The sequence below is a fragment of the Anas acuta genome, chromosome 7 (genome assembly GCF_963932015.1).
Source record: "Anas acuta chromosome 7, bAnaAcu1.1, whole genome shotgun sequence".
NCBI classification, from domain to species: Eukaryota; Metazoa; Chordata; class Aves; order Anseriformes; family Anatidae; genus Anas; species Anas acuta.
Window position 1 is genome coordinate 5,541,289 of NC_088985.1, and position 18,733 is coordinate 5,560,021.

The window sequence follows — 18,733 nt, forward strand, 5'->3', positions numbered from 1 at the left end:
CACCATCCCTGGAGGTCTTGAAAAGACGTTTAGATGTAGAGCTTAGGGATATGGTTTAGTGGAGGACTTGTTAGTGTTAGGTCAGAGGTTGGACTCGGCAATCTTGGAGGTCTCTTCCAACCTAGATGATTCTGTAAAGTAAAGGAAGCACAGCACGTCATGTCAGCCTCCTGTCTTAGCTGGGTGCCCATGCAGATGGCACTGCAGGTATGTGGTTTGTCAAATAGCATCACTGGCAAATTGAAGCGTTATCTGCTGCCTCCCACACCTCTTTGTTTGTGGGCATTGTATGGTTATTACCAGAAATAAGACTTTGTATTTCATACTTACTTTTTCCTCCACAAATCCAGTTGTAAGCAAATGAAGTACTTTGCACTACATATCTACATATATACAACATAAATATAGATCTCTTGTTTTCATGGCCTGGCCTCTTGTTTAGTTGACAGGCTGTTAATTTTCATAGTGCATATTGAGATTCCCAGCTGTATCAAGGGAATCCTGTTGAACTTTGAGTGAATTTTGTCTACCTAAGGTATCTGTTTACTTTTCAAGGATCTGGCTTATGTTAAGTCCTAAACCAGGATGCTTCAGATCCAACTTAGTGACTTGAACCAAAACCTCAGACTGAGCCAAACAAGCTCAAACTTGTCTAGTGCAGGAACTTTCCTTGGGATACCAGAAAGGATGCAAGGATGCTAAGTGCTGTTGCAAAGAAACACTATCAAAATGTGTTAATTAAACTAGATCTTAAAAATCAGGTATCAAGTGCTTTTAATACCATTACTCATTCCATAAATACTCTTGTAATTAATCTGTTCGCTTGCAACAGCTAAATGAGGTATAGCTGTTGCAAGCAAACAGTATAGTCTTATTTTAGTATTGCTAATACTAAACAATTAAATTAACCTTTTACAGAAAAGTGCAGAGCTAAGCTACAACATTCAAACAGTGTAAAGTTTATTGAATTGAAGAAATTAATTTGAATAAAGACTAAATATAGTAGACTTCAAGAATCAAAATGTTAGTATAATTTCCTGCTGAAGCATTCTGCAGATACTTTGTGTATGCCTCGGCCTCTTCTCTTTGAATCCATTGCCTGATTTTCATCACATAAAGCAGAAGATCAGAGATTCCAGGGCTCATGAAAATAGGAGGGTGGATAGTGAAGGAAAAACTTCTGCTGCAGATAAAAAGCCTGCAAAAGGTGCTAATAAAATCACCAGTGGATTCTTGGGTAGCCCTCGTATATAGCTTGACAGCAGGAAAACCTTTAGTCAGAGCTCACTTCTCTTTTTGACATTACATTAAATAACCTGTCAGACTGAAGGAAATTTGGTTTATAGTTTATAGTAGCCCTTGTTAATTAGTTGGAACCATGATCATCTTCTGTGAGGAGACTGTGGAGTTCTCAACACGCTTATCAGGGCCAATGTACTTAGGAGGCCATATTAATAACAATTCCAGTCCATCCTCATTCTGGATTCTCATCACTTTCTGAGTTGTGGATGAGATTTTTGTGCTTCAGGATCCCTTAAATGGGACTATAGAAGTTGCCTCACTTAATTTAGGGCTTCCATTGTGTGTTCGTTTCTGGTCAGGTAAGTATTCAACCTTCATTCAGCACCTGACAGTACTACTCGGGTCATAGTGGCTGGTGTGGTATCCACTTTGTGGTATTTTTTTTAGTTCCAGGGTACTTGGCACTAATTTTACAATTGTTGACTTTTTTATTTTGAAAGGAATGTCATAACGTTCATCAACTGAATCCATAGATTGTTCTTGTAAGATCACTTCCTGTATTTTGAAAAGATTTAAAGTAATATATGATGTGTTTGTGCTGATATTAAGACAATTAACCAATAGTGCCACAGAGAGCAAAATAGTAGTAAAGGAACGCTGCTTCTCAGCTTCCAGAAACTATGGTCAAAGTACTTTGAAAAAGTAATAAGAAAAAAAGAGCTTCTGTGGACTCTCCCCTTAGGGTTATTTATATTCGGTTATCAGTGAGAAAGAGGAAGAAAATTCTAACACTACTTTTCACCTCTAGACAACAGTCTTGACAGGGGTTTTCTTGCCCTTCACCTACAAATAGTAGTTTAGACTGATAGAGGAAAATCCAGATATGGTTAAGATTTAAAGGACATTCTGGTAACTTTTGTATGTCCAAGGCAGCTTTTTTTAGTTTCCTTTTGATGTCAGTGAAAAGGGAATAAGGATGTTATCTTAAAGTTGTTGGCGTGTTTTTTGAATTTACTTTTGAGTTAAACTTTTCCTCGCATGTTAAGACAGATTTACTCTAATTGGTTAGTTTCTTGAGGATGGCCATCACACATCTTTTTTCTATTATTCAAGTATATTATCCCTAAAGTTACATGCTTGGTTTGTATTTATTCATCCTTGCATGCTGGTTCTTGTATCTCTTTCCAGACAGCCAAACACATTATTAATATTCAGATTGCTTTAGGACATGAGGAATCAAGTGAGCTTGCTCCTGCCAAATGAAGAATTGGAACTATGGGATTAAGTACATCCTTAAGAGGATGATGATTCTACTGCTCTACTACTTGTGTCTAATGTGTTGATGAGAAAAAAGACTGCTTTGTAGTAGCTAGTGAGTTTGGGAATCATTTGTGACGCAGTATTGCTCAACCCCATAACAGGGTTCAGGCACTTTGAGGTAGTTTCTGGAGAAGTGTGTCATGGGTTTGAGCTGAGCAAATATGGTGTACTGGGACAGATACATTATGAGCAGTTTACTAGACTCATCAAGGAGCAGTTTTATTTAATTGTTTAAACTTTGCTCCAGTCTTGCTTGCAGATGATGTAATTAAATTGCTTCCACCTTACAGGACACCCTGCTGGAGTGTGAATTGGTGAAAGGAAGCTTTGCAAGTTCAAGGATTTCAGAGCATCTCTGGAGCAGAGGGAAAATCTGAGGGGGAAAATGTGCAAGATAATGAAATTGAACAGAAGAGAATTAAGAGTTGTACAGTTTAGCATTTATGTTTTCTCAGCTGTGCTGTTAGAGAATTCAGTGCAGTATACTTTGGATGAGAAAGTATTCTTTTATTTTTTGGTAGTAAACATTTGAACTGCAGCTGGAAAGTCTCAAGTTAACCTTGAGTGGTGCTGAATGAGGTGTAATAAGGTAAATGACAAATGGAAATAAATACTGCTTTATCTTGCTTCTTAGTTTTGAGAGCAGTAAGACTGAAATATAGGCCTGCAGCATGTGGAAAACCAGAAGTGGTGACTTGCCTGGGGATTCCAGGCTGTGTCTGTCAGTTGCAGATTGCCAGCTGAAATCTGCAGCTGTTCATCCCCAAAGTGGGGCTACCTAGTGGCTGTTGAGCAGTGTCCACACCTGAGGTTTCCTTAAATGCCCACAGAACAAGTCATGCTGTGGAGAAGTCTACATCCAGGTCAGCACTAGCTGCCAAAGCTGCTGTCAGCTTTTAAAGAGGGACTGAAGATGAGTGGAGATTGTCTCTTTTTTTTCTGCTCCTGTGGTTCCTTTGTCCAATTCAATGTCTGTAGTGTTAGCCAAGGTACACAGAAGTGTGCTGTAGTTGTTACTGCAGTGCCTAGTTTGCCAGAAATGACTGGAACACAGTTCATTTCTTTGGGTCATCTGCCTCGTTTCCCAGACAGTAGTACCACAATCCAACTTAGAGTAGGTAATTCACATACAGGCTTTGTAACTGTAGTAAGCTAAGGTAGTATCTTGGACAGATGTAGAAAACATGTAGTTTTTCCTGATTATCAGTGTAAAGATGTGTTTCTAGACTAACTGCTGGTGCTAATTGCTGAGATAACAGAATATTTCTAAACTACTTGTGGCTTTACAGCTGTTACATGCTTGTGTGGGAAAGAAGAATATTTACAGATAGTGAAACAGCAAAAGCCAGAGAAGTGATTTCCTGAAGCAGCAAGGAAGCTGTAGCAAAATCAGATATCTGACCTTGTCAAAAAGATAGAATTCCATTTCTGTAACTGCAGGTGTGAATGACTTCAGTCTGCTGTTCTAGGTCTTGGACCTGGAATACTAACAGAGCCATGGGAGGGCAACTTCCTTCCCTGTGCATCGTTTTGTAACTAGTAGAAGAGGTATAATACACCTTTGTCTTTCTGAAGCATCATGTATTAACCCCTGGAGTGCTTGACAAATCACTTAAATGTATCAAGGCTAGGATCAGGTAGGGACTGAGCTATTTCAACCTGCTCATGTTTTCTTTACCTTAACAGAAGAAACGTGGTTGAGGATGTTTGTTGCTTAGGGTTTTTTAATCGATACACCAGTTCATATTTTCTTTCTACCTTCTTTTAAAATTTGCTTATCTGTGTGTATGTTACTCGAGCGAAGTCTTCATAGTGCTTTTTTTCCTTGTATAGCAGCTGTTAAATACTGTTTTCACCGAGGACTCAAGAACTATATTATAAACAAGTGGTATGTGGGAAAGCTTTTTTAAAAAAGTAATCTGAAGCATATCTCCCAGAAGAAGAACACTTATAAAATTGAGGTTTTACTTTTTTTTTTTTTGTTAGACATGCCTGAATAGGGAAGAGTATGTATATCTTGCTACTGCTTTATAAGCTCAGGAAGTTGTGTACAAAATACTTCTGTAACTTTGTATCAATGATGCAGCAAACAACCTGATCAGACCCTAAAGCATGGATTTTTGATTTGATTAAAATTAAAACTAGAAACAAACAGGTTTTACGCTTGCTGTGACCATCTCTGTTGCCAAGCGCCAGAATGTGTGTTGTGTACAGAAAGTCCATCCAGCAGTCAGACCACATGATGCTTGTGTCCAGGTGTTAGGACCAGGATCTGTTGTGAAGATCAGAGGCTGAGGGACACCGGTTGTCAGGTCTTTCTCAAATCTCCTGGGTTGTTCTTAGGTTGGTGTCCATGTGCATATCTGGGTTGTCCTTCTGTACCTTTTTAGACCTAGCAGACATCAGCATCCCCATCCTGTCTGAAAGTCCTTGCTAGTCTTTGTCTCCAGTTCTAGATCACAGTGCAGTTGCTCCTAGGTGGTAGATGCGGTGGGATCTTGGTGACCTACTAATTTTTGGGCCATTCTGTGAGCCCTTCCCTTACTGTGTTCCTTCAGACCGTCTCTGTGCTGGTATCTCCAGTTCTTCTTTTGCACAAATCTTATCCTTTCTGTTGCAGTTCCCTACAGCTGGGTTGGTATTGTTCATCTCTTTGATAAGTACCAGTTCTGTTTTTAGAAATAGTGTGTGTGAAAGAAGTGTTTCATTTAAAAGTGAGATTTCAAAGTATGACTGATCTTGTCACAGCTTTCCTGTAGTATCTGAGCACTTTGCCTCAGGTGAGTCTTGAGCCTTGCAGAGTATGGTAAGTAAGTTAACTTGATAGTACCCTGAAAAACAGGATCCACTGTTACGCTTGTTCAAATGAGGAGTTCATGGGCTTTATGAAGCTGCATATGTTTTTTGTTAGTTGGGGGGCAAGAGGGGAAGTATCTGGTAGATTGATAAAGAACTGATCTTTAGAGATCAGGCAGATTGCTCGTGTTTTGTCTTATGTAAGTCTTATCTGTGACGTCAATTAGAGGATTTAATTTACTTAAACGGGATATGTGCGCTATACTTTGGATAATGGAATTGATTTCAAAGTTGTAGAAGTGTGCTTGTGTCTATGAGATGGTATACTTGAAGACAACAGTATTTAGAATAAAAACCTTACACACAAAAAAAAAACAACACCACACCAACAAAAAACAAACCAACAACTGTGTGAGTGATATTTTTTTCTTTACTATCACAGTTTCGAAGAACCTTTGAAATGCTAAGAAATGTGTCCAGTAAGTCTGAACTACAGAAAACCTACCAGAAGTTTCGGAAAGATCTGGAAAATCTTGATTACTTGGCATTCAAACGTCAACAGGTAAGAACATGGAAGCTGGGTTGGGAGACATAAAGCACTGGGCATTGGAACGGGCTGCCCAGGGAGGTGGTGGAGTCACCATCCCTGGAGGTCTTCAAAAGACGTTTAGATGTAGAGCTTAGGGATATGGTTTAGTGGGGACTGTTAGTGTTAGGTCAGAGGTTGGACTCGATGATCTTGAGGTCTCTTCCAACCTAGAAATTCTGTGATTCTGTGAAAAGCATGGTAGGTGAGAGAAGAAGCATCTGGTAGGGTTATTGTTCTATCAGTGGGGTTTAATACTTACATAATGTGATTGTGAAAGTCAGTAGAAAAGGTGGCAATTCTCTTTAATGCATAAGGTGTTGCAACGCGTGGTACTTGATTTCTGAAGGTTTCTTTGTTGTAGAGCAAGGTAGGTGTGGCAGGTAGGTGAGGCTCAGCTGACTATTAAGCTTTGCATTAACATAAAATGTTTTCATTAAATGGCATAAAAGTACTGTTTGGATTTTGTTTTTTTACTTGGGAAATGAACTTAAATCCACAAAAGTCAATGAAATCAAATGCTAACTGTACATGCAAACCATCAATTATTTTTTTAGAAATGAATTTACAAGGCTAGATTGCACAAAACAGTGTATATACAGTCTTTCACTCATGCTGGTGAGATCAAGGTTAAATCAAATTGTTAACGTATTTAATCTTGGACATACTTTCTGTAACTTGTGTGATATCTGTGAAATTGTCAGCTCTCATATTATGTCTTAATTTTTGCTTTCTTGGGGGGAAAAACAGGCCTTGTGTCTTCCAGATCATATTGATGAAGTGCACTACCATTTCTGTGTGGGTTGTTTTACTTGGTATTTTTCTGAATTCTGTCACTTGGTGTCAGTGTTGTCTAACACTTCACTTGCTTGGAGGCAGATCAGTTCCAGTTGTTTATATCAGGTAATTGATTTGATAGCTTAAAAAATGAGGAAAGGGCTCAGGGACAGATTGTATCTGAACACATGAATATTTGGTTCTTTAATTGGAGAGATCAAGGAGCAATTTGCTTGGGTGAGTTTTGGAGTGGTGGGAGCTGTTATTCTGGGAGAAATACAGCATATTTCTTTGTGCCCTTGGACATGGGGCTGCTGGCAAGTGGAAGTGTTTCAACTGGCAACTAATGCTAGTTTTAGCCTGTGATGTGGGTTTGTTACTTGATCTCATAGTTATGTCAAGCTTAATAAACGTCACATCTGCAAGGGTTTGGAGTGTGTTTCTGAGCCAGGGAAATGTAAATTCTGTAATTGGTTCTAAGGCTATCACCACACTTTTATTGGGATTAGCTTTCTCTAGTCTGAATTCTGATTCTGACTTTGCAAAATTCCTCATCGTTTTAGGCAATATATATCTGGTTCTCTAGCAGACTCTGAACATGCTTCAGTAACGTACTTCACCTTCAGCAGGGTGTCTTTTCTCCTGATTGCAGATCTGTGCAATTTTTCTTTTCTATCCGGATTACTTTAAAGCCATTTAGAGAATCTCAACATTCTTGTTTAATATCAGGTATTCATACATCTCCTCATGCTATTTCTGACGTCTTTTTGCTCTGTTTCTGTGTTGGCAGAAGTTTTTGCACTTGTAGGTACTAGAGGTGTATTAGCTATAAAATTACTTCCTGCTTTCAGTCACAGAAGATAAGCTTTTTACTAAGCTGTGCATCTGTACAAAATGAAATACAGTGCTATTAAGAAAATAAACTAGGCCAAGGCTGAAATCAGAATAAGTCTAGAGAAGTTCTCTGTATCTCAGTCTGAATTGCATACCTGATCAGTAGGTCTATGGTTTGGCAACTTTTTTGAATAGTAACTGGTTTTGAGACTGAGATTTTCATCTCAGTAGAACTTTCTGGAGATTGAGCAGAGAGGAATTTGAAAAGCTGCTTCTGTTAGCTATAGAAGACACTTTAAATTGCCTCCTGCTCTGGCAAGAAAGTGATCTCTTTTGAAAAGGTTAAGATTTGCTTTGATTACCTATGGAAAAAGCACAGATCTAGATTGGGACTGAAGCTGTTCTGAGCTTGTGACTTTCATTACTGTGTTCATGGAGTGTACCTTTAAATGATAACCTATGTGCTCTCTTGTTAGATTAAGGGATATTCATAGCCCTACTGGCAAACTGTTGAGTCACTGTAATCTATTTGGAGATGAACAGCAGTTGTATACAATACCAGTATGAATCCATTTGTCAAAATAAATAAATAAATATTTGTTTCACTTTATCCAAAAAAGAAAGATGGAAGCAGACAACTTTCATTCAAAAGCACTGTAATTCTGCAGAGTTGGAAATTTTCAGATTAGGTGGGAAATTACTTTTTTTTTTTTTTTTTTTTTTTTAAAAAAAAAAAAAAAGAAGGATTTTTAAAATGACCCATTTTGCCTTTGATTTTTAAGTATGGACCAAACTTCTATGAGTGGTAGAAGTATAAAAGAGACAAATGTGTTCGGAATGATGGCTTACGTTAAATAATATTTAGCTGGCAAATCCCAGAATGGAATAGAAGCTCTTGAATTTTCAGGTAGCCAACAGATTGCTGACATAAAACTATTTTTAAAATTGTCAACAGTACAGTTCTGGCTTTCTTCATACAAAAGCCTCAAGTTTGTTAGCATGTGTTGGTAAATACTCTCAGAGCTTTCAGATTCTAATTTTACAAACAGTCTGAGTGGATGTGTGAGTTGGAATAGTAGTGGTCAGGGTGGCTAACTTCTTTGGTAATTACACGGGAGGAATACCGAGGCTTCTTGGAGTCATGCATGTTTCAAGGCTGAGCTGTGTGCATGACACCTAGTGGTGTGCTCAAAAAGCCTGCAGGATGCTCTCTGATTCTTTTGTGACTCGAACACATGAAATATTGTTACATGTGTATACAGGATCTAGATTCTATTGCTGTGGTGAACTCCTACCATATTCAGGTCTGCTCTGCTATGCTGCTGTATGTCAGCTTTCCTTTTTGCTGTCAGTGGAAGACAAGTCTCCATCTCTACAGGCTTGCCATACATTTCCAACAGATTCCTTAATAGCCAAGTCACTTGGAAGCATGCTTAACTTGGGTCAGGTGAAGATAAAACACAAATAAAACATTTATACTCAACAGACGAACATAGGCAGACCTCTTGCAAATGTTGATGAATGATGCAGCTGAAGAAATGCACCAAGCTGTTCGCTGGTTACTGCAGACCCACTCTTAGCCCCGGCATAGGCTTTTGATTTACATGCCTTTTATTCTCCCCATTCTGGCATTTGGGTGACCCTACATAGAGATACTTCAGCATGCTAAAATGCTTTTTGGTGATCTCATTATTTTGTTACTTGCTTAAATTGACATTCTTTCTCCTTTTGTCCATCTAACTTCCTGTAGACTTCACTGACACGACACTTGGTGGCAATTTAGTCTTTCCACACACTTCTAAGGTTGGGTTGTATCTGATGAGGAGATCCATTTCATTTGAGAATAACAGTTTATAGCAAGTCTCCCATTTTGAAGTCTTCCAGGAGATCTGTGTCTCAGAATTTCTTTTTTCCACGTCCAGCTTACTAATTCCTTTGAATTACAACAGACTTCTCAGTTTATTGATATGGACTGTTGTCTGAAGTTTGACCAAAAGAATAAGTGCATACCGCAATGAGTAGTAGATTTTTTTTCTTGTCCTGTGACTTATGGAATGTTTCCAGTAAGAGTTAAGTAAACTTTACTATGAGCATTGTTTTGTATCAATCCATGCATTAACATGTCTGTCATATGGATAATTACATGGGAAATTAGATAAAATGGTAAAGCACTTTGGGATAAGAGGGGACCTTAAGCCACAGATCCCAACGCTTTTTTTTTTTTTTTTTTTTCCTCCTTTGGGGTACTGTAGTAGAGCTGTAAATAACACTTTGCAAACACTTTGCAGCAGGCCTGTTTTATACTGTCCTGTTTGCTTCCCATTAATACTTCATTTTGTCCAATGTCTCTGTTACAATCAGTAGCAATAGATCTCTGCAACCCAGGTAGTCTTTGGAGACTTTAGAGAGTTACGTTAGGAAGACAACAGTATCACTGTTGCTGTCTAATTCACTTTGAGATGATGGAAAAACTTCTAAAAAGTGTCTTATTTTGATGGCATGGGTAGATTTGCACAGGTAAGTTCTATGCAGAATGTACTAAGATTTGTTGTTTTTTCAAAGTGTCTGTAGCTGTAATTGTTTCCTGAATAGTTTCCTGTTCAGGAGAGACAAGGTATTCTACCTTTTCTAAAAGTCTAAAGAATAATACAATTTAGATGGTTCTATAAAAAATTTCCATGTTTTAACACTGCAAGCTAAAACAAAAATTATTTCCTGTGTTCTACCACCTTTGGTAGAAAAGTAATGAGAAGAAGACATAAGCAATCTTGTTTGTCTTATTTATTTGTTTAGACTTCCTTTTCAGAAATAACGTTCCTTCTGAAATCCTGTGTGGTAATTTCCATTAATTATAGTTTCTGTTGTTAAGGAAGAATTTATTTGCAGTAAGCTTTGCATGGGCTAATGCAAATTTAACAAATGTGCAGCCGTGAGCACCACTCAACTTTCTGCTTTGCGAATTAGTATGAACTTCATGAATTATTTCTTGCACTTTTAGTATAGATGATAACCTGTTGGAGAAAAAGAATAAAATATGAATTCTGTGTGTTGAGGAATGATTAAGAGTGGACTTAGTAATAAATAGACTTAATAGGCAAGTCTTAGATGCTGTGTTTATTCTGTTGATCTTCTCCTGTTTCCACCTAACTAGACAAAAGTTAAGGAAGCATGCAAGCATTTTACAGTAGAAGGACACTGAAAGCAATATTAAATCAAAAAATCCTTATATGGTCATAGACAGAGAAGTGTAGTACTTGTGAATTCTTGTGGATTGCTGTCAGATAGAAGGGAATGGAATGGTATCCTCAGTGAATCCAAGAGGTACGGAAAAGTAAACAGAGGAAAGTATAATTGAAGAGAGGACAAAAAATACAGCGTCAGTCTTGATCACAATCATTATTCACAATTGTTTTCCTTTCTAATTATCCTGGCCAAGGAATGTGGTTTGATCTTTAACAGATTTTTAAGTGTTTGTGAAGATGCATGAAAATTAATGGGATTACTTGTTGGAGATGTTTGAATGCATGTTCTTCCCTGTCTTGCAAAGCTCCTGTTAGGATGGAGGATGTTAGAGGGGGGGAAAAGAAGCAGCAGTAATATGGGGATGAAAATGGATGAGAGGGGAGAAAGGAATTGTTTTAATTCTTATAGGTGTTATTTTGAGGCAACTCAGTGTGTCTGAAGACACACTGTCTGAAGACAGACACACTGAGTTTTGTATGGATTTTCTTTGTCGATAAGAGCCATTTGCATGGGCATTAGGCAAGTCTAAAGATAACTGTAGATGTCAGCAAAGAATCTGTGATATTAAAACCTAGTGATCAGTGGGGAACACCCAGGCATTTTCTATCCTCCAGCATTTGTGGTCTTAGGACCTGCTTTTGCTGTGTATAGGAAGATTGTGAACGTTTGTTCACTTCTTCCTTTTGTTTACTTGAATGCCCTCCTCCACTTCTATAAATCAGTAGAATTATACTGTGTTAGTAGCTTCTACTGTTTTTCTCTATTTTGCTAAACTGTGGCATTCTACCTAGATAGCAAAATACATTGTTGGCTTTTCTTACTGGAACAATAGACCTTCTACTTGTGAGTGGAATACTGTATAATTTGTCTCAGAACCAGACAAGCAAGGACAAATCCTCCTATGTTCAAACATCGTCAATCAGATGAAGCATAAATTAGATTTTCTGTGGTTCAAACACATATCAGGAACCTATCGTTAACATATCTTAAAATGGAAAGGGGTAGCAGAGGAGTATTTTAAAGAATGCATCTTGGCGAGCGTGGTTTTTTTTTATGTCTCTGATTTTGCCTCAAAAATACTTTGTCAATGTAGATTTTACAGTATATCTCTTACAATTTTGTATCATATTTGTAAAAATTCCCATTGACAAAATATATACATATACAATATATACACCTGTATACACCATTTTTTATAGTCAGCACATTTTGGAAAGAATGTTTTTATTGTTCATGTCAAGATACAGCTAACATATCCCAAGGCAATCCTAAAAATTAAGGTAGGCTGAAAATAACGAGGTCAATTATTTGATAATGGAAGTCCCTCTGGTTATGGCTGTCTAGTCTGTTTGCAGAAACAAAAGCATTCTTTCCAGTTCTGGTAAGTCTTACTTTAAAAGGATAAGAGAAAGTTCTTACAACAACAAAAAATTGAAGATGTTAGCTATAATTGAAATAAATGTGATTAGCAGAGAAACTACATACAAAACTCATTTACAAGGAAGATGAGTCTGTTTTGACAGGCATAGTACATTTATCACAACACCTGTCTCTGTCACTTAAATAACATTTTTCTCCTTTTGTTTGCTTTCTCCATTGTATCTGCTGTTCTCGTTTTCAGAAAACAATGGTGCTGTAAGCATTAATGAGATTGTAGTCTCCTGCTGTCTTGCCTGCCCCCTCCCCCCGAAATGGGTGTGCTGTAGTATTTTTCAGATGGAATGTTGGAAATGCATCATGAACTCGCCAGGAATCTCTGCCAGCAAATAAGTGGTCAGCCCTACTCCACAGACCTAGTCCTACTGTATTTATGCCAGACAACTTTGAACCTGGAGCTCTGCCAGTAGATAAGGTCCCTGCAGTCAGAAGCTTTCTGCCTTCTCTTTGGAAACTAGATCTTGTTTTACCATATGTCTATATAAGATCTTTAGGGTAAAGATCCTGACTTACTGTATGCATTGGAGAATGCCAAGAGTGTCCAGTACTTAAAATAATGCCACTTTTTATAAATGCTGTCATAATACTCTGGACTGCGAATGTCAACAGGCTATGGGCCTGCCAGTTGCCTGGGTTTTCCAGGACTTGCACAGGATTAGAAGATTGTTTTCTCATAGTTTTTTTTTTTTTTTTTTTTTTTTTTTTTTTTAAGCAAAAAGAACAATAGCTGTCTTGACTTTTTTTTATTTTTCATTCATTTTCACAATTACAAAGGAGGTGCTTATTTTTTTCTTGAGGCATACTTTGCTTCCTCCTTCCCCCCTACCCCCCATATTCCATTTCCAATTTTCATTACATTGTAACGTTAATAAGTGTTTGGTGTATAAGTAAAGAAGGAGAATAAAAAAAAAAAGGCAAAATTGAATGTAACTGGGTCACAGAGAGCTGCAAACAAGGTGCTGAGCTTAGTTGTGGAGTTCAGAGATGGGCATGAAGAGCAGCAGGATGCACTGTGCAATGTGGCTTCCTCAGACACAGCGTACTCTGACACCCAGGTAATGTACTGGTGCATTTTACTTTGATTTGAGTTTATCTTATATAGTGCTGTCCTTGAATGTGCATTTATAACCCCTGGTATCTCAGCTTTTAGATGAATGGGTTTTCAGAGCTTGGCTTAGGAATAGGTCCCTATAAGCAGCTGCTGAGATTTGCAGAGCAAAGGGTTGAAGTATTAACATCTGCCTTGCCTGCACTTCAGGTTGCATGAGGTATAAAAGCAGAGTTCCTCCCATGTTCCCTGTGGGGCTGGGTTGTTGCTGTCTACCAGCCCCTGCTTTTACTGAATCCTCCAAGATCGTGTGGAACACTGCATCGTGCAGTTGTCCTGGCCTTTTGCCTTTCATCCCTGTTCTCATGCAGCTCAGCAAAACAGGTCAGCACTTTATCCAGCATCCTGTAGTTTCTCTAATGTGCAGATCCAAGTGGATCCATTATATATTGGGAACTTCAGTGGTGTTGAAGATATGCTGTGCACCCTATAGTATTTTATGTAGCTGGGTATGAGGTAGAAGGGTGAGCTATCAGATGAGATCTGTGTTTCAATGTTCTTTGAATCACTTGCTAGGCAGAATGTGACTAGCTGCCCCTGGCCTCCCTGCCTGCAATGGGACTTGAGGTTATTTCGTGTGACACAATTCTAGACATGGAAATGCAGAAGAATCTATCTGTTAGCAGGAGAAAACTAGGTGTTGTAGGCTACAGAACGCAAAATTCAGCCATATAAAACAACAGTGATCGTATGGGCTAGATACTTTGTTGATAATTTTGTTTTGAATTCTAATTAGCTCTTACGAAGTTCTCACAAAAAACACCCTGTAGTATTTCTAGTTTTCAAACTTTCTTTTAATGTCTTTTACTACATATAGCATTAGTGGGAATACAATCCAAAATGTTGGTTTTTTGGTTCTTAACAGTCAAAGGGGATGAAGATAAATAGATGAACAAACTTAATTGAAAACTGCTAGAGTGCAGGAGATCAAAAGCAACAAAGCACTGAAGCAATGAACTTCATCAATTATAAAAGACAACTTAAAAATCTTTAAAATCTGGCAGATCAATTCATAGCTTCCGAGTGATTCCCTGTTACTGGTATGCACTAGATGTACTTACAACGAAAACGGATCTCAAGGCTGACTTAACAAAGACCAGTAATTATTCCCTATAAGACTTCTGTATTATAAGTACAGTTCATGTAGGTAATGTATAAGTATGTTACCATTTTTTTCCTCTGATTTTCACCTCTTAAAAATAATTTCTAGGTACTATTTGCCAACATGGTTTCAATGAATACAACTTTGAGCTCAGGCACAGGGAGGTTGCTGACAGCATTTTTTTTTTCCTTCCTTCTTTACCAGTCTGTTGCTGGGAAAGCTGCTTAGCCTTGCCAGTAATATGTCAAAGCAAATCTGTTTTGTGCTGTTGAGCTGCCCATAACATACCCATCCAGGTGAGGGAGGAAAATAGACAAAAGAAGAAAAGATACCAAGCAGCATGAGTTTTAATGCTGCCACTGTGAGAACCAGCTATTACATGTTACTCTCTCCACTCAGTAAATCACCGGTGGTGAAGGCTGTACAAAAATGAAATATATCAAGGTTCCGTCTTATTTCTTGTATGAATGTGGTCGTGCTGAAATGAATGTTCTCACTGTTGAATGAGAAAAACAATCTGAAACCTAGATGTCTGTGAAAATAAAATAGAAATACATTACATTATGAAAAGTACAACCAAAAAATCTGTCTTCTGAGAACTAATACATGTTACACAACTCTCCGGTGATCTAACAAATCTATAAATAAGCCAACACTTTTTCTACTAACGAGCTGAAAAAACACATTTTTATTGTATACTTTTATTATTTTAGATTTTAGAGTTGGTCAGGTATTCTAATCTGATAGAAGAAAAATGTTCCTTAATTTAAGCAGTTACTTTTTCTGTGGAATTGGTTTTCAAGGGCATTGGACTGATTAAATTCAAGTTAAGACATGAATACTTTGTTTTAGACCATGGCATTCAGCTGAATTCAGTACAGCTAAATATGTAATATGAGGCAGAATAAGGGAACAGACTATTCAGAACATCAGAAAGTCAGAAGTAGGGGGCAATGAAGCATTTGCTAAAACTCTTTGATCATGCAAGGTGGATTTGTATCACTTGTCTTTTCTTGCTGATGTCAACTAGTCTTTGAAGAAAGTAATGGGCTCTGATAGCTTCTTAACTTCAGAAGAACATTCTGTTTTTAGTAGTACTTTTGGAAAAATATTCATGACACATGCTGTTCCTTAGACTGAAATCTGCCTCATTACTACAGAAGGCAAAAATGTGGTCCTTTGGAGTTTGTGCAGATATATTGTTTTAATGCAGCTAGTAGAATAGTAACTATAAAAAAGTGCTCCTTAAAATAGTCAGTACATTTGTTCAGTGTTCTAAATGCAACTAAGTGCATTTGTTTATGAGGAGCTGTATTATACCTTGATTTAGCATGCAGATGTCATTAACTAATTTTGCTTTAATGAGGTGAAGTGTATGTAATATCTTCTAGTTGTCATCTTCTCTGGAAGTGCTGCAAATACTTATTCTCATGCAGGAAGAGGATTTGATGAGAATCTAAGTTTACAATTAAGGGGGAGAAAGTAAATATTAATCATATAAATTGCTGATGAGGGATGAGTGTTGTTTTAGGAAAAGATGAACACAAAATAAAAACAGTTTTTGTTTTTCCACATCATGGAGCATGCAGTGATTAATACCCTGAGTAGGGCAACAATCCATGTATAAGTTTGAAGAGTCAGGAAACAGTCTTCAGTTAGGTGACTAGACCAGCTAAAGGGAGAAAATTCACATCCAGAAGCATATTGCCAATGAGAACACAATGCATTTTGGATGAAAATTTTAGTTACTGTCAGATTACTGGCTTCAGCTTTGCTGCTTAACAAGTTTCCAACGTACATTTGCACCCATGCCACTATTAGTGTGTTTGCTTGTCCTGTGATGAACTGTGGTAGGTGCCATTCTGCAAGAGCAGTTGTAGGTTATTTGTCTCAGAATGCTTTACTAATAGGATCAGTGCATTTCTGATTTGGCTTTTATGGGACAAAGCAATTATTTCTGTGCAGGCCTCTGATGCTCTTAATATATAAATGGTGCATAGGAGATCATTGTAATAAAGTAGCATATATGGCTTCTTCTATATATGGGTGTTATGGGACCCTTGTTTAAGAGAATGTGGGGGAGAAAAAGCTGTCTTTTTGTACGCAACTTGAATGTTGTGCTTGCTTCCAAGGTTTTGGTTTGGCTTTCTCTGTTGCTGTTCCTCTGGAGGTAGAATGGTTAAAAACGCTACTGGGTTTGCTTGCCTACTCTGTGCTCTACAGAGGTTTGTCTTAGTGTTGATTTCATAGCTACTTGCAGCAACACTTTAATTTATTCAACTGAATATTCTGACTACCCTTGATATAGCATAGAAAGTAATATTAATTTGGAAAAAAAGCAGGAATGATATATAAATGTGAGTGATTTGTAACTGGGGATGTGTGTTATATGTGTGTGGGTGGGTGATTTGGGGAAAAAGAGTACATGCTTGTATGTTTCAACCTTCATTGTTCTATCATTGGAGACAGCAAAAGACTAGTACATGTGTGAGTGTAAAGTATTGAAAGTATTGTAAGGGAGGTGGGTGTATCCCAAGTGTTAAGATTAACCTTTTACTTGAGTCATTTATGTGCTTGCATGGAAGTGATAATGTCTTAATTTCTGAGATTTATGAGTACCTTCAAAGTTGTTATGGTGCTGCTTTTTGAGACTGAATTTGTCAGTTGTTAAACCATTTGTGGCTATTTTTTTCAGATTTACCTCAAAATTCATTGAGACTTAAACATGCATGTGTCCTGGTACTGGATGACTGAGTATTTTCAAAAGTAATCTCCATACTCAGATAAGCTATATTTGATTTCCTCACTCATTTTCATTTGTGCATATTTCACACATTTTCATTTGTGCATATGCATTTCTCTTTGTATTTGGCAATCATATGAAATGAGTATCATTTTTTTTCTGAATGTAGAGAAGGTTGTAGCTATCCCCATCAAGGATTAACTTGGAACCTTTTTGTATGTTGCAAAGTTATGTGCAAACCCTATGAGGATTGAAGCAGTAAGTTTACTAACTGATGGTCCTTATTTCCCTATCAATTAACCCAGCAAGATGTCTACAAGATAGCAGATTCCACAGCATTCCTTGGCTGTTCTTGCATTTCATTGAAAGTTCTTTTTTTAATGTCTTACCTGAATCCTCCTTAATACATGCAAGTTCACAGCAACTTGTACTTTCTACCATGGATGTAATGGAGAGTTTATTCCTTTTCCCTTTGCAGTATTATCAACATGCCTTCTCTCAGAATTCTTTGCTTTAAAACAACTATGCTCAAAATTGTTCAATCTTCCCTCTTAGGTCATGTTTTTAAGACCTTCTGTTATTCCCTGATGCTTAAATAGTTCTACTCTTTATTAAAGGATGAAGTTTTGCTATAAGTTGAATGGAAGGATTCCTACTGGTGTCTTCTGTTTAAAACATGCGATCTGACTTGTATGTGCAATCATCTTTATGATCCTAGAACAACTTTCTATGAAGTTTTGCCTAATTTTGCCTAATTTTGTTTGTAATCATACATTGTGCAGCTGATTGTTCCTGCCTTCATGTAGTGCTGTGTACTTACGCTTAGTGAACTGTATCATATCTGAGAGTATCATGTTTATCATTCTTTTGACGTTGAATCGCGTCCTCCAATGTGCTGAATCCTTTATCTTCCCACCAGAGAATCCCTTTCTGTTTCCTTCTGCAAGTGATTGTCGTGGTTCCGCTCGAGTGGGCAGCCGCGCTCCACCACAGCCGCTCTCTCACTCCCCCTCCTCAAAGAGGAACGGGGAGAAAATACAATGAAAAGGGCTCATAGGTTGAGATAAGGACAAGAAGATCACGCAGTAATTATTATAATGGGCAAAACAGACTCTGCATAGGGAGATGGTAAGATTTATTGCTTATTACTAACAAGCTAGAGAAGTGAGAAACAAAGGAAAGAAACCAAAAGAACCTTTCCCCCCCCATCCACCCTCTTCCACCTCCTCCCCCTGAGCGGCGCAGGGGAACGGGGGAATGGGGGTTATGGTCAGTCTACAGCGCTTCTTCTCTGCCACTCCTTCTCGGTCACTCTCGTCCCCTGTGCTGTGGGGTCCCACCCACGGGATGCAGTCCTTGATGACCTGATCCGGCATGGGCTTCCCACAGGCAGCAGTTCTTCCAGAACTGCTCCAGATATGGGTCCGTACCACGGGGTCCATCCCTCAGGAGAAAACTGCTCCAACCTGGCTCCCCCACGGGCAGCAGCTCCTGCCAGGTCACCTGCTCCTGCGTGGGCTCTTCTCCACGGGCTACAGGTCCGGC

The 18,733-nt window shown here is 38.2% G+C and overlaps 1 protein-coding gene across 14 annotated transcripts in view; it reads left to right on the forward strand.

The window, feature by feature from the left end:
• CTNNA3 (catenin alpha 3) overlaps nucleotides 1–18,733 on the forward strand; it is a 477,233-nt gene that overhangs the window by 35,600 nt on the left and 422,900 nt on the right. For all 14 annotated transcript variants that reach the window (XR_011098147.1, XR_011098148.1, XR_011098146.1 and 11 more), the window contains one exon: nucleotides 5,801–5,920. Coding sequence is in view for 11 of the 14 variants with exons in the window: in XM_068687731.1 (XP_068543832.1) it covers nucleotides 5,801–5,920 (120 nt within the window). In the remaining 3 variants the exon portion in view is untranslated. The remainder of the gene's footprint in view (nucleotides 1–5,800; nucleotides 5,921–18,733) is intronic.